Here is a 13,587-nt window from a genome sequence, read left to right as displayed (position 1 = left end):
TGTAACAGTATTCCCGCTTTCCATATCAAGTTTCTTTTTTGCCTAAAATGAAGAAATTTATTCATCTAAAAGGCATTCAATTATATTAGTATAATCCTACAGTTTCTATAACCAGAGGTTATTTTAAGTGAACCATCACCAGGAGGAGCCAGAAAAAAAAGATGGATGAATTGCGAAGATCAAAGAAAGAAACAAAGATCACAGTTTACATAATCAATTAAGCTCTCATTAATCCCATCTCATGTAAAACAAAAGAAAAAAAATGGGAAAAAAAAGATCTCAATAATTCATCCATTCTTCCGTCCAAGTTTTTTCGCACAACCTTTGAGGTTTATTTGCAAACAGGTCAACTGTTCAACCAGACAGAATGTGAAAAAATGAACAAGAATAATCTTAGAGGCTGAAACTATGAGCTTAATTTAGAGCTTTCCTAAACCCTAGAATTTGGGACCACCATCTTGTGGCTTTACATAACATGATTTATCGTGAAAGTCCAATGAAAATGTTCAAGCATGCTTTTAGTTTATTACAAGCAAATGGATTGGCTAAACTTTCTTATCGAAACATGATTGGTGAAATCGTATAATAAATAAAATTAAAATATCTGTCAGACAAGGTATCAGGATGCAACCTAGGGTTTCTGTGAGCACAAGGGGGGACCACTTCTCAACTATCTTCTGTTCTTCACTCTTCATGAATGCTGAGCTGCAACTGATACAAAGAGGTATGGAAGAAGCTCCCACTAAATTTGTCTCCCCATGAGAACATGATACATAAAATGAGACAGTACAAGAGACAAGAGCTGAAAACCTTAAAAGTTTTGCACAAACCATACCAATTAAAGCAGGAACATGAGATGGTTTTCTTTTTAAAGTACGATTTTGAAAGCCTCAAGGAACTGGGACTAACTAAATATATCAGTGCATAACTATTTGATGGTTTTTCCTGGTAAGATGTCTTTGGAATAAATGTTGTTTCCATGGACTCCGACCATGGAATCATGGTATCGAACTTCATAATCAGGTCACACCGCATTAATTCTCAGCAATCGCCGACCAATGCTTCGGAAACTGGTATTGAACTGCAATGGGTGCACCCATTCACCAGGACAAAAGGCCAGAGGATTATGGGTTATCCATGTGACCTCCAGCAGTCATTGTAAGCAAGTGCAACAATGATGCAAATTGCAATGTGCACTTACTACACAATCCAAAATTAAGCAGCTTTGATCTCCATAAAATAATTATTCATCTAAGCATAATGGTCCACAGTGCAAGTTGATGCATATCGAAATACACCAAACAGTATGCTATCACGCGCTCGTGCGTCAGTGTGTGTGTCTGTGCGTATCTCGTAGATACATACAGTGTCTGTGGATCTTGATATAAGGAACACAATGCAATCAATGTCTTTCCTTCTACTATGGAAAAATGACATGAAGAGTGTGACCCAGTAACACTTCATTTTGTTTTAAGCAAGAGATAATTCCACTACACCCACAACAATTAAGTTTTTTAATGATCAAACAATGTGCGATGCATAAAAAGGAACATTTTTACCAAACTATTTAATCGTTTAAATGTGGTCATATTCCGTTCAAAGCAATTGATTGATTGACATGGTCAAAGTTAGAAGGAATGTGATAGGAAAGGTAAAGTTTCATCAGTGGTAAAATAGTAAAGAGAGTGAATATATTAGCATTGACAGAGTATATTCATCTCACATCATTACACCTGAATGTTTACCAAGTGAGCATACGTATAGATTCTATGACTTCAATAGAAGCATTGCCAATATCATGTAATTTGTGTATGTATTAATAGTAAATATATTCTGAGTTATTCAAAAGATAATGCCTCAAGATCATTTTTCATTGTAACTTATGATTTGTTTCAACTATTTCGAATAAGACTTAGGGTAGTCAGAAAAATAATTAAACTAACCACAAGTGCCCTCAGACAAATACACACTAGCCAACCAAACTTTCCTGTCCAAATAGATCAAGCTTTGGTTCACATTATCTAACACAAGCATTCCACATTCAATATCCATCTACTAAGGCAACCAAACTTTCCTGTCCAAATATATCAAGCTTTGGTTCACATTATCTAACACAAGCATTCCACATTCAATATCCATGTACTAAGGCAAGTAAAAGAAACAATGTAAGCTGCTCACAAGTATTTTAGAATGTCAAGTAATTTGATTGACAAAAGCTTCTACATAACCCCAACCATCATCAATATCCGGCCCAACCCAATAACCAGCAATTGTTGTATGAGTACAAGAACTTACATCCAAAAAGGAAACAATTCCATCTAATGGCTTTGAGGATGATGTTAAATGACGATGACAGCTCAGATTCACAGAAAATAAGCCTCTATTTGAGCTGCAGGGAAAAAGATGATTGGTTCCTGCAAATAAAGTTCCTAACATTATGAAAGCAAGCACAAAAAATGGATTGCTTACGTGTACAACTACATTTCAATTATTTCCGCATACGATTTTCTATTCATAGCACCCGAATTTGGATCACTTTATCTTTTTCCGTTTCTATGCATGTGTGCAAATGAGAAATTATAGCCCTTCAAATAAAAGATAGTATTGGTGTACCAAAAAGTTGGATCTTTCAATCTTTCATTGCACTTCAAACAAAAACCCTTTCTCTAAGTAAATAAACAAACTAGTAAAGCTCGCATGGAAGTTCCCTTACCTCTGAATTCAAACGGATTCAGCTGATTCCTTCTGAATTTCTTGATTGCAATTCAGCCGTGTATATTTTCAATATGAAAATCATAATTGGCATGATTTGTTTGCACACTCATTTTTTCAAAATGGGCATGCCACATAGCATTATATAGCAAGTGTTTCATAACACGAAAGTAGAATTCTAATTACCATGGATTAGGGACACGAACCAAACTATAATTCAAAGAAATAATTCAATTTTTTTTAAAAATAATATAACAGCTAATTGTAAAAAGGGAGCAATTCAAGAAAATTGAAGAGCAAAACCTGATACGCTGATTGCTGTCTTTGCTAGTGCACCTAAGGGTTCTTTTCCCCAGCACATTTTCTAAGAGAAGACATCAAGACAGACAGACAAAGATGAACACCTTTTATTCTCTCGGGAACCAAACAGCCGATAGTTCAAAAGAAATCGAAAAGAATAACACCAGGTCTAGTAATTTACCTTGAATGAAGTTGGCGGAGCGCAGAGAGGAGTCGAGAAGCTTATCGAGACAAGGTACGCCATTGAAGGCTTGAAGCTCGCACTAGAGGCAGGGAGGTTCTGGGTTTTGTGCCAAAATTTTGCCGTAAAGAAACGACATCGTTCCGGTGCAATATGTATGTTGCGTATAATTTGCCAATTTGGTGCGGGGGCTATTTAGCATTCATAACGAGTTATTATTTTATCTGAAGTGTTATATTACAAAAGATGATATAAATATCTAACACAAATAATTTATTAGGAGACGAAATATACTAGCAGTTAATATTTCATCGTTATAAATCATTACTCAAAAAAAGAAAAAGCAAAAATACCAATTCAATATATGTATATTTTGTATGCTGAATTAGACTACGTTGAATCGGATCGGATCGAATTCATTATATATAATTTCGTCTTATATTTTGTTTAGTACATGACTGAATTGACTAATTGAATTAACTTAGAAGAGAATAAAAAATGCTCTACATTAATTAATAGTATCAAAATGAAGAAAATTGGAAAACCTGCAAAAAGAGAAATGAAAAGGAACAAATATATAATGGAGGTTAGTTGTCCCCCCACATTAGGGTAAAATCGATCTTCCTCCAACATTAATAGTAAGGGTAGATCTTTCTCTACCTTTAAGTGAGGATTGATATTCGAAGTATACTGTAATAGGATTACTCAGGAGAATTCTGACTGATTTTTGATTGAAAATATCAATATATTATAATATATTAGTGTATTAAAAAAAAGGAACAAATATTATTAGCTCTGACATTAACATAGTATCAAAATGGCATCACTTCTCTCTGTCTCAAATTTTCTCAACGCGAACTTCATAAACTGAAATACATATTCACAAATTAAACAATGTAATATGCTTTTTGGTTGAAAAATACCAAAATTTCTCACTTATAAAATTGCAGCACTACAAATTTGAATAATTTCTCACATGTATTCCGGGGAAAAACAATAAATAATAAATAAAGATCACTCTTCAGCTCCTCACTGGTGAGACTTCTTGTTCAAGTTATCTCCATGTTATCTGTTGAAAAAATCCAGAGCCGGTGAATCAATCCATAGCAGAAAAACGTTTAGCTCCTTCACAACTGTCAGGTCACCAGCATGATGTGCCAGATTGAGCATTAGGTTCACCGCTGTAATACTACAAGAACTTATTATCCAGAATTCATAATCCTACAAGAATTTATTATCCAGAATTCATAGTGCAAAATCAAAGTGCTTCGAACTGAGCACTTATTTTGATGAAAATAAATAAGAATCACAAGGCAAAGGAAGAACATACAATTTATGGCCCATTTTGCATTCCATGTGAACTCTTGGACTTATGCTTTGATTTCTTTTCCCGTTTCTTACTCCTGCAAAAGCAATCAGATAAGAGCTGTGTTTGTTGTGGACAGAGCAGTGTACTGGAACAAAGGTAATATCAATATGGAACAAGTATTATAGAGAATACACGTCATGTGAGCCATGGCCCCAACAAGATTTCAGTTTTCTGTTGATGTGCTTCATATCCTTTTCTGAGGGGAACTTATATTTCATTACCTGTATTCATAGCCAACAATAAGAAAAAGGACTAGATTTACAAATGAAAATTAGGAGAAATGACGTCATATTCATATTGCATATAGAGTCTTCTCAAGCCTCTAGTTTTCCATCTCAAAGTAATATGAAAGAAATTTAAGTCAAATTCTACTGAGATAGCGATAAAATATGATAAATTAATACCCAGGAATCTATGGTGTCTAAATTTTCAGTAAGGTCTGAAATGATGTGCCCAGAATTTTGACGAGATAGAATGCTGCTCAAGTAACTGCATTGAAGTATAAACGTATGGTCAATGTCAAGAATTTGAGCCCAACATGATATGATTGCGAGATGATATGCCAAAAAAGGGGTATATTGCAGATATTCATAACCATAATCCATTGAAAATTCATAAAGCAGTACAAAACCTCTCGTAGTTGACAACTCTTTGAACCTTGTTTGAATTTCGTAAAGCAGCCAATGCCAACTGCATCAAGCCAAGAGACGAGCTAAGTTAAAAATGTGAAAGAACATATAAATGTTCAAATGACAATCCAGACCAACAAATTGGATTCCGTTAAGAGCTTGAAAAAGAAAGTGAACTGCAGGAGGACAACTATGAATGGCAAAAGCCCGAGATTTGTTAGCATTAGGGAAACCTACAAGGGATGTGTGATAAACATCAACAACTACAATGAGAGCTACTTTGGTTCTTACATTTGTTTTTCCCTGCTCTAAGGTGCTCATCAAATGATACAAAAACCTTCCTTCCTTCTCAACCTTTTAGACCATTAACTAACACTCAAAAACCCCAAAGTGTTTTTCACAAGGGAGACAAATAATACCAGCACACCTTTTAGTTCCTTAGCTTCCTTTCTGTTATGGTAGATGTAGATTAAAATCCTATGATGTACAAATTATTTAAGGCAAAAAAAACTTATAAATCTTTAGTTCACACAACGAGAAGAATTATATTGGATGTTCAAAAGCAATTAATAAATTATTATACCGAAACAGAAAAGAAGCATCTTTAAGATCTCTACGTTTCAGCTTTTAGTTTTTACTGTCTGCTTCAAAGAAATTTGAAAGATCTTTAAAGTTCAAAAGTTAATCAGAGTAATTAAAGCATCTGCTGTAACAAGGCACCTGAATGACCGACAATACCTGCCCAGGGGGGAATAGAAGTGGTGCATCAGTAAGCATGATTTTGTCAACTTCCAACTTTGCAGTTTCGTGCAAATCCTAAAATATATTAAAACATGAGATAGATAACTAGGAATGGTCAGGAAGAGGGACAAGTACAATGAACCACATCAAATAATCACTGAGCACATGCAAAAGTAGCACTACATATAACCCTTACAACTATACAGCATAAATTGGCTTCTATTTGCTGTACAGGAAGATTCTTCAATTAGCTTCAACTTTATACTATTATAGTGCAAAAAATGGGGTAAAATTTGTGTAGCCATTTTGCTTTTACCAACTCATCTCACATATCAATGTTTTCTCTAGTGAAGGCACAATTGGGACATAAAACTAAAAATCTCCTAAATTTTCATGTGACAACACAAAAGTGCATAAAATAACAAAGGAAACTAGCGAAGCTGAAAACACAAGGAAATACTGCTGTATCACTCCACGCTTTAGAACATTATGCCTAACATCTGTAATTGGTGAAGGTGGACTTGTAGTCAAGCTTCCTTCAACATATGCAAAGGCCAATTCAAAACTTTAAACAGATTTTTAATCATCACATGATTCTGCTGTTGTTTTGGTTTCCTAATCATATCTTCGCACAAAATTATTCACACACATCGTATGAATCTAGCCAGCACTTTTTAAAGTAACATGAAAAATTGCAGCTCTTCCTCAGAAGACTTTCAGAATTCAAATTGAATGAGACACAACGATAAAGGATAAAACATTACCTTCAGCATCTGCAATTCGCCATTCTTTACTTGGCAGAAATCCTATAGATCCGAATTTTATTACCGACAATTGCAATTGCAGTCACAGGATAAGGAAGAAAACACAAGTCAAGAAACAAACAGAAACCAAGCGATGAAGATTTTCTTGTACATAGAATGAAAGAGGAGGCTCAGAATGGTTTAACCAATCTTACTTCCATATCATTAATAAATCCTTCAAGTGGACGATATGGTGGATAAACGATAAGATCAAATTCCAAAGCCTGCATGACAGAATATGTTTGGAACCAGCTACAGAAAAAAAAAATGGACAAGACAATGAGATATGAGCTCAAAATAATGCCTGATAAACGATCATTTCATAGTTGAGAATCATTTGATGATCCTGTGAAATTCCCTTGCCAAGCTCCTCTGCTGAAACATGATTTTCCTCTATCTTACAAGCTGCATATACACAAGTTAACCTGCACTCATGAAGAAGGGATTTCATAATAATTATAGTTAAGCAACCATTAAGTAAACAGTTGAACATTCAAGGATGATCATATAAGAACAGTATGGCACCAGGTACATGATTGAACCAAAAAAAAAAAAAAAATTGAAGGAAAAGGAAACACAGAGAGGATGCAAATTCTACTTGGAAAGAGAGAGATGAGTGGAGGCTAACTGTTGAAAAAACAAACATATCTACCAACTAACCCCTAAGTAGCCAACTAATTTCCTCATGTTGTCAAGTCCAAACATCTTTGCGAACACTTATGTGTTACATTTTATAATTTATACTACCCTTCAAAATTCGTACCGAATATCACAAGAGCATTTGTAAACTTTTGGGTATGTAATTAATATAGATTTGTATGAATCATACATTATATTTTTTGGGTGATGTTCCATGACCGACCATTGCAGATAGAACCTTTTGAAGTATAACAGAGCCGTTGCCTGAAGAAATGAACAAATCCCAAAGGAATGTAAATAAAACCAGTATGAACTCTCGTTTTTTCTTTTAGAAAAATTCTTTCACGACCATAATATTCTAGATACAGAAAAACGTACCTGAATTTTATTAGGAAAATAAAATGCACTGCATACTTCGCGAAGTTTATTCTCATAAAATACTCGCATAGACTGTTCCTCTTCGATATTGAGGGGTTTCGGACGAGAATGCTTTTCACCTGATATACAATCAAGAAGACTGTTAGTGATCAAAACCTCTAGCAAATGCCTCACAAAATGAAAATTAAATAGAAAACAAGAAAATAGAGCCAGAACAAACAGAAAAGCACTTACTGTTGTCCTTGGCATTATTTTGAGGTTCTGGGTATGAAAATGACCCATCAACATCAACCTCCATTTGTGTTGTTCCATACTTCAATATTAAATGTTACCAACATAAACACAAAGTTTATTTAAAATGAAAATTGAGCTACAGAACAGACGTGCATGAAAATTTAATGTTATATCTAATGTAATTTAATTGGAAATTGCAGGCATACCTTCTCCAGAGTTTGTATTGCTCTTCGATTAGAACCTTTGTACTTCTCAATCTAATTTGTGAAAAAACCAAAAAAAAAAAAAAAAATCAAAACTTTCGGTAAAATCTGTTTTAGCAAGATAGGTAATGCACGTTCTTTTTAATTCTGAAAATGCCAGTTTCTTTACTCCGTTCCCTCAAAGTTTCTCGACAACCAAACAGAAAATTATACCAATAATTAACTCAAGTTAATAAAAATAAAAGCTTCACTAACTATCATATGAGTTAGCAGATGCAAGTAATGACATAAATATTAATTTTTTTAAATCAAGCTAATTTTTTTTTCCTTCACACTTTGCTGGTAACCAAACAGGAAATTAAACGACAATAGAAACTAAACGTAGCAATTTAGATACGACGAAAGATAAAACTCACGAGCTCTTGGGGAGTGAAAATCCACTTGGCTCGGTGAGTCGAGGTCTGAAAATCCGCCATCGTTTCGACTCGTTAAATTCAGCTCAGTTGCTTCAATGATTAGACACGGACACGCTGAAAGAATACAGTACAAACTCCGAGCGGATAGCCGGAGAGTGCAGCGAATCTTCACTCCTGCCAAATTTGTTAAATTTGTAAACTTTTGGTTTATTGGTGGTAATTAACAAAGACCTCCCCTAACGTTTTATATGATAACATGATTAGAGAGGGATTGCTGCTATTAATACATACCTCCCCTTCAACCCAAATTTCAACTTCTGCCCCTGACAATGGGCCAAAACAATAATACATCCACACCGAAGAGTGCGGTGGCCCAAGTTGAATCCGTTGAACAGAAATTGGGCCAGGCCGAACATTACGCACTGACACCGCCGATAGTAACTAACTGACTAACGACCACCTTCCTCGGTGGCGCCAAAATTCATGAAACAAATTTTTCTTCTTTCTCAAAGGTTTTTGTGGTGCATATCGTAAAGCATGTATACGCTGATTAGTGATCTGTTATGACCTTCTGATGTTTTATTTTTATTTTTAAACAGTATGAAAAATACATGCAAGAGTTATGGGGCTATGGCTTGTAGTCCATTTCTTTGGCATGAGCATTTAATAATCCGTCAGTTGTGCTTAATCAAGGACACACCATTCTGCTTGTACAATCAATGGCCACATAAATAATCATCCATGCATGTAGCAAAATCATATATTTACCAGTAAAGTTCGATTAATTGAGCAAAATGGAAAGCATGAATTTAGAGAACTACCCTGGCCTTGCAGCTGAGATCCTAATTCTGCTTTCCAATTTCAAGTTCCAGGCAACAATTGCTCTACTTGCAATCGCAATGTATCATTTTCGCAACCCATCAAAGCGTGTGTATCTTGTTGATTTCATATGCTACAAGGCACCAGAAAGTTTAAGAGCTCCAATATCCGCTTTCATTGAACATACAGAAAGATCAGGAACTTTTGACAGCAAGGCTGTCGAGTTTCAGACCAAAGTCCTCGAGAGATCAGGCGTAGGTAACGAAACTTGCTTACCCTGTGGCACCCATTTGCTCCCAGCTGATGGTTCGCTGAATTCTAGCATGGAAGAACTAAAAACGGTGCTGTTTTCAATTGTACAGGATCTCTTCTCCAAACACAAAATAAACCCGAAAAGCATTGACATTCTTATCACCAATTGCAGTGTTTCTTGCCCTACTCCATCTGTAGCCGCAATGGTAATCAATAAGTTTGGACTGAAAAGCAATGTCAGGAGCTTTCATCTCTCAGGAATGGGCTGCAGTGCAGGGATTTTATCTATATCGTTGGCTAAAGACTTCCTCAGAGTGCAAAAAAACTCTCTGGCTTTAGTACTCAGCATGGAATCAGTTTCATCCAATGGGTACCAAGGAAAAGTCAAGTCTATGCAGCTTGCCAACTGCTTGTTTCGGATGGGAGGCGCAGGAATTTTACTCTCAAATAAAAAGGAAGACAGACAGAGAGCCAAATATGAACTCCAACATCTAGTCAGGACTCATCTTGGTTCTAAAGACACCGCATACAAGTGTGTTTTTCAAGAACATGATGATGAAGGATTTACTGGGGTCTCCTTGTCAAGATCAATTCTACAAGTCGCCGGAGAAGCCCTTAAAGCAAACATGGCAACACTGGCGGCAATGGTGCTGCCATATTCGGAACTCGTCTGGTACGCAGTTTCAGTAACCTGGAAGAAAATTTGGCCACCTGGAAGGAAAAGGGGTCCTTATATACCGGATTTCAGGAAGGCTTTCGAGCATTTTTGTGTTCATGCTGGTGGGAAAGCGGTGATCGATGCTATCAAGGAGAATCTGAAGTTGAAAGATAGGGATGTGGAAGCTTCAAAGACGACACTTTATAGATTTGGGAACACATCTTCTTCATCGGTTTGGTATGAACTTAGTTACCTTGAGGCAAAAGGTAAGGTTAAGAAAGGCGATAAAATCTGGCAATTGGCATTTGGAAGTGGCTTCAAATGTAACAGTGCTGTTTGGAAATGCATGTCCAACTTGAGGCCAGAGAAGTCTAATGTTTGGTCGGAATTTATTCTCCGGTACCCGGTGGAGGTGCCTGATATTTTAGACCACTGATGTGAATTTAGCAGCACAATCAAACATCAATCTAACAAGAATGCACCAAATAAAATTACAGAAATTTCACTATATTATAAAATTTAAAATGATACAAACGCCCAGAGTTGAAAATTTCTGTAGCAACTTTGCAGTGACCAAATAGAAGAAAAAGAAGAATTTTGTATATATACCCTGTAGCAAGTTCACTTGGTTGACCTTGTCTCCGGGTTTTACTCTTTCTTTTTTCTTCACTTTAGGTTTAATTAGCTGGGTTTTCCTATTGAAATTGCCGTAACAAATTTTCTTAAATTTTGAACTCACGAAATTGTCATATTTCCTTCCCCTGAGAGTTAATTTTCACGAAATATCTGGTTTTCTTGATAATAACAGAGCCGTTACACTCAATTGATCCAAGGAACGGCAGTTTTCTAACATGGGCCCAAATAGGCCCATGCTTCAACCGGTTCATCCTAATCACTATAGGCCTTATTTTTAACGGGCCCACGCGATGCACCATCACAAGGAGCCATTTAGTCGTTGGATTTATAATTTTCATGAATCTCATGTGTATCTAAAGCATGTAAGAATTGATTTTTTTTTTATTTGTATTTTTATTTAGCTCTACGTTATTGTGTTCCATGGTATGATCAGTTTCTTTAAAACATTTGTTTCAAAGAAATGGCGCCGACATTGAAGGCGCTAAAGTTGAAGACCTAGATAAATTTTCTTTCCTTCTCAATGAGGCTAATATCATGCTTGTGACAAATGTAATCATTCAGTTAGGTAGGTAGAAAAAAGTTGCAACGTTAAAAAGGGCAAAAGATAGTTCTTGGGTACCATGTTCAACGGATAGACTCTAAGATGCTTGAAAAAAGCAACTTTACAAAGTAGTATTGAGGCCACTAATGCCAATAAGGGGATTAGGCCGGGAGAAAAAAAAAAAAAAACTAGTATCGTAACTGATAAAAAAAAGGTGCTGAGAATTTTTAATTGCTAACTTACAGATTCTGTAAGTTACAGCTCACTCACAAACTTGGTTCTGGGTCCCACTCGGGCCCACAGCCAAACACTATTTAACACTATTCATGTGAGGGCTGTTACTTACAGAATCTGTAAGTTAGCCCTCTCCTTTTAATGTTTCAAGATTTTGTACTTAAACTAGTGGCTTGTAGCCAATTTTCTGATTGGAAATTGTTAAATATAAAGGAAACCGACAAGCCTTGCGTTGGAAAATTCCTAACTTGGGTCCACTTTTCTGATGACTGAATAGTCTATAGTAGACCGGGACGACTTCATACATATAAGAAGAAATATGCTTATGGTTTTGTTTTGTTCATTCTGCTTCAGGTGCCAATCAGAGCTCTCTCTTTAAGGTTCTCAATTCTGGTTCCCCTTGTTTTCTTGTCATTTTATTTGACTCTTATCGCTTTAATTAGTTGACAGGCTCTTTCACTTTTCAAATCATTTGTCCAGAAAATCTTTGCTGATAGTTTTTATATGCATAACGGGTCAATTCTATCCTCTCCTTATATATATCTATTCTGGGGTTCGATATATGCATCATTCATGTTCTGTAGTTAATGAATTAATAGAATTTCATGGCTTTGTGTACAGGGCAGACGAGTTTGTTTATGTGCAACAGCAAGAATCGTGAAAAGGCCGACAGAAAGGCATTCCTGATGAGGAATGGAAAAATGTTTCTGGAAAGGTTGATTTCCTCTTGTAATGGTAATTATAATCCCATTCGTAGCTTTTCTGCAAAAGAGCTCGAGCGAGCAACAAACAACTACCATTATCGGAATATTATTACAGAGTCATCTATTTTCAGATTGTGTCAGGGTGTTTTGCCGGATCGAACAATTTCTGTAATGAAGTTTATTGATGGTAGCGTTTTTGATGCATATGACTGTTGTTTTAATAACATTGTATTTGCATCACAAATGAGTCACAATAATGTGTTAAGGTTAATCGGATGTTGTTTAGAGGTAGAAATACCTGTTCTAGTGTTTGAATCTGCGGAGTACGGGAATCTTCATGATCTTCTAAAACGTTCTTATCAATCCCATTCTGAGCCTTTGCTATTGAAACATAGGCTGAAAATTGCAATGGAGATAGCAAATGTGTTTGCCTATCTCCACATTGGATTCTCCAGGCCCATTGTTTTTAGGGATCTCAAATCATCTTATATCTTAGTCAGTGAACGATATGTTCCCAAGCTGTTTAACTTTTCTCTATCTGCTTCTATCCCAGAAGGTGAAACGTACATAGACGATGGAGTGAAAGGAACATCAGGAATAGTTGCGCCTGAGTATGCACGTACAGGTTATTTGAATGAGAAATGTGATGTGTATAGTTTTGGTCTTCTGCTATTACAGCTCTTGAGTACAGGAGAAGACTTATTTAATATGGGTCTGCGTCTTAATGGTGACGAGAGTTTTGAAATGGATTTTGTGAAGAAATACATTGAAAATCGTGGGTTTAATGGAATAGTAGATCCCAGAATTATTGGAGATGAATTACTGGAGCACAAATTGCAATCTTCTTTCGAGCTTGCCTTTCAATGTCAATCAGCTTCAGCAGAAGATAGGCCAACTATGATTGATGTGGCAAAGCAGATTAAAAAAATGTATAAATCTTTTTAACTTCTTAACTTCTATACTCATTGCTTGAAACATCTGAAACTTTTTTGTAATTTTAGAGAGGGTGTGGCTTTCTTGTTCTGCTGTTAATTTAAATAACAGTTATTTATTCAAAGAAAGAAAATTATTGTTTCATTTTATGTTATATATGTTATATGATATGAGAGTGTAAACTATAGAGCTTATTTTTTATTTT

At 35.7% G+C, this 13,587-nt stretch overlaps 4 protein-coding genes across 10 annotated transcripts in view; 2 read left to right on the top strand and 2 right to left on the bottom strand.

Annotated features, from left to right (window-relative positions):
• Positions 1-2,056: 2,056 nt before the first annotated feature.
• On the bottom strand, positions 2,057-3,404 carry LOC102629262 (hypothetical protein). The gene is made up of 3 exons (XM_006471994.4): positions 3,194-3,404; positions 3,016-3,076; positions 2,057-2,414 (listed from the first exon to the last, which is right to left on the bottom strand). Exons 1-3 carry the CDS (start codon positions 3,254-3,256, stop codon positions 2,194-2,196), a joined length of 345 nt encoding a protein of 114 aa, XP_006472057.1. The 5' UTR covers positions 3,257-3,404; the 3' UTR covers positions 2,057-2,193.
• Positions 3,405-3,959: 555 nt separating this feature from the next.
• Positions 3,960-8,834, bottom strand: LOC102628605 (cyclin-H1-1). Of its 4 annotated transcripts, none has more exons than XM_025097010.2 (14): positions 8,606-8,834; positions 8,193-8,243; positions 7,987-8,065; positions 7,753-7,871; positions 7,565-7,638; positions 7,040-7,160; positions 6,891-6,959; positions 6,697-6,738; positions 5,912-6,007; positions 5,194-5,252; positions 4,967-5,051; positions 4,695-4,783; positions 4,524-4,596; positions 3,960-4,391 (listed from the first exon to the last, which is right to left on the bottom strand). In XM_025097010.2, the coding sequence occupies exons 1-13, from the start codon at positions 8,663-8,665 to the stop codon at positions 4,527-4,529; spliced, it is 1,014 nt and encodes a 337-aa protein (XP_024952778.2). In that variant the 5' UTR covers positions 8,666-8,834; the 3' UTR covers positions 3,960-4,391; positions 4,524-4,526. The 4 variants fall into 4 exon arrangements, with proteins under 4 accessions (XP_024952778.2, XP_006472055.2, XP_006472054.2 ...); XM_006471992.4 differs by having other exon boundaries at positions 3,960-4,382; XM_006471991.4 differs by having other exon boundaries at positions 3,960-4,374; positions 8,606-8,833.
• A 568-nt stretch (positions 8,835-9,402) lies between these two features.
• Positions 9,403-10,832, top strand: LOC102621546 (3-ketoacyl-CoA synthase 7-like). The gene has a single exon (XM_052442449.1). It carries the CDS (start codon positions 9,409-9,411, stop codon positions 10,768-10,770), a length of 1,362 nt encoding a protein of 453 aa, XP_052298409.1. The 5' UTR covers positions 9,403-9,408; the 3' UTR covers positions 10,771-10,832.
• Positions 10,833-11,910: 1,078 nt separating this feature from the next.
• LOC107176289 (serine/threonine-protein kinase ZRK1-like) overlaps positions 11,911-13,587 on the top strand; it is a 49,723-nt gene continuing 48,046 nt past the window's right edge. For all 4 annotated transcript variants that reach the window (XM_052442111.1, XM_052442112.1, XM_052442110.1 and 1 more), the window contains exons 1-2: positions 11,911-12,125; positions 12,367-13,378. In XM_052442111.1, coding sequence (XP_052298071.1) covers positions 12,384-13,378 — 995 coding nt within the window. In that variant the 5' untranslated portion in view covers positions 11,911-12,125; positions 12,367-12,383. The remainder of the gene's footprint in view (positions 12,126-12,366; positions 13,379-13,587) is intronic.

Source organism: Citrus sinensis, chromosome 5 (assembly GCF_022201045.2).
Source record: "Citrus sinensis cultivar Valencia sweet orange chromosome 5, DVS_A1.0, whole genome shotgun sequence".
NCBI lineage: Eukaryota > Viridiplantae > Streptophyta > Magnoliopsida > Sapindales > Rutaceae > Citrus > Citrus sinensis.
The sequence above is the reverse complement of the archived record's forward strand: the minus strand, read 5'-3'. Positions and strand labels throughout refer to the sequence as shown.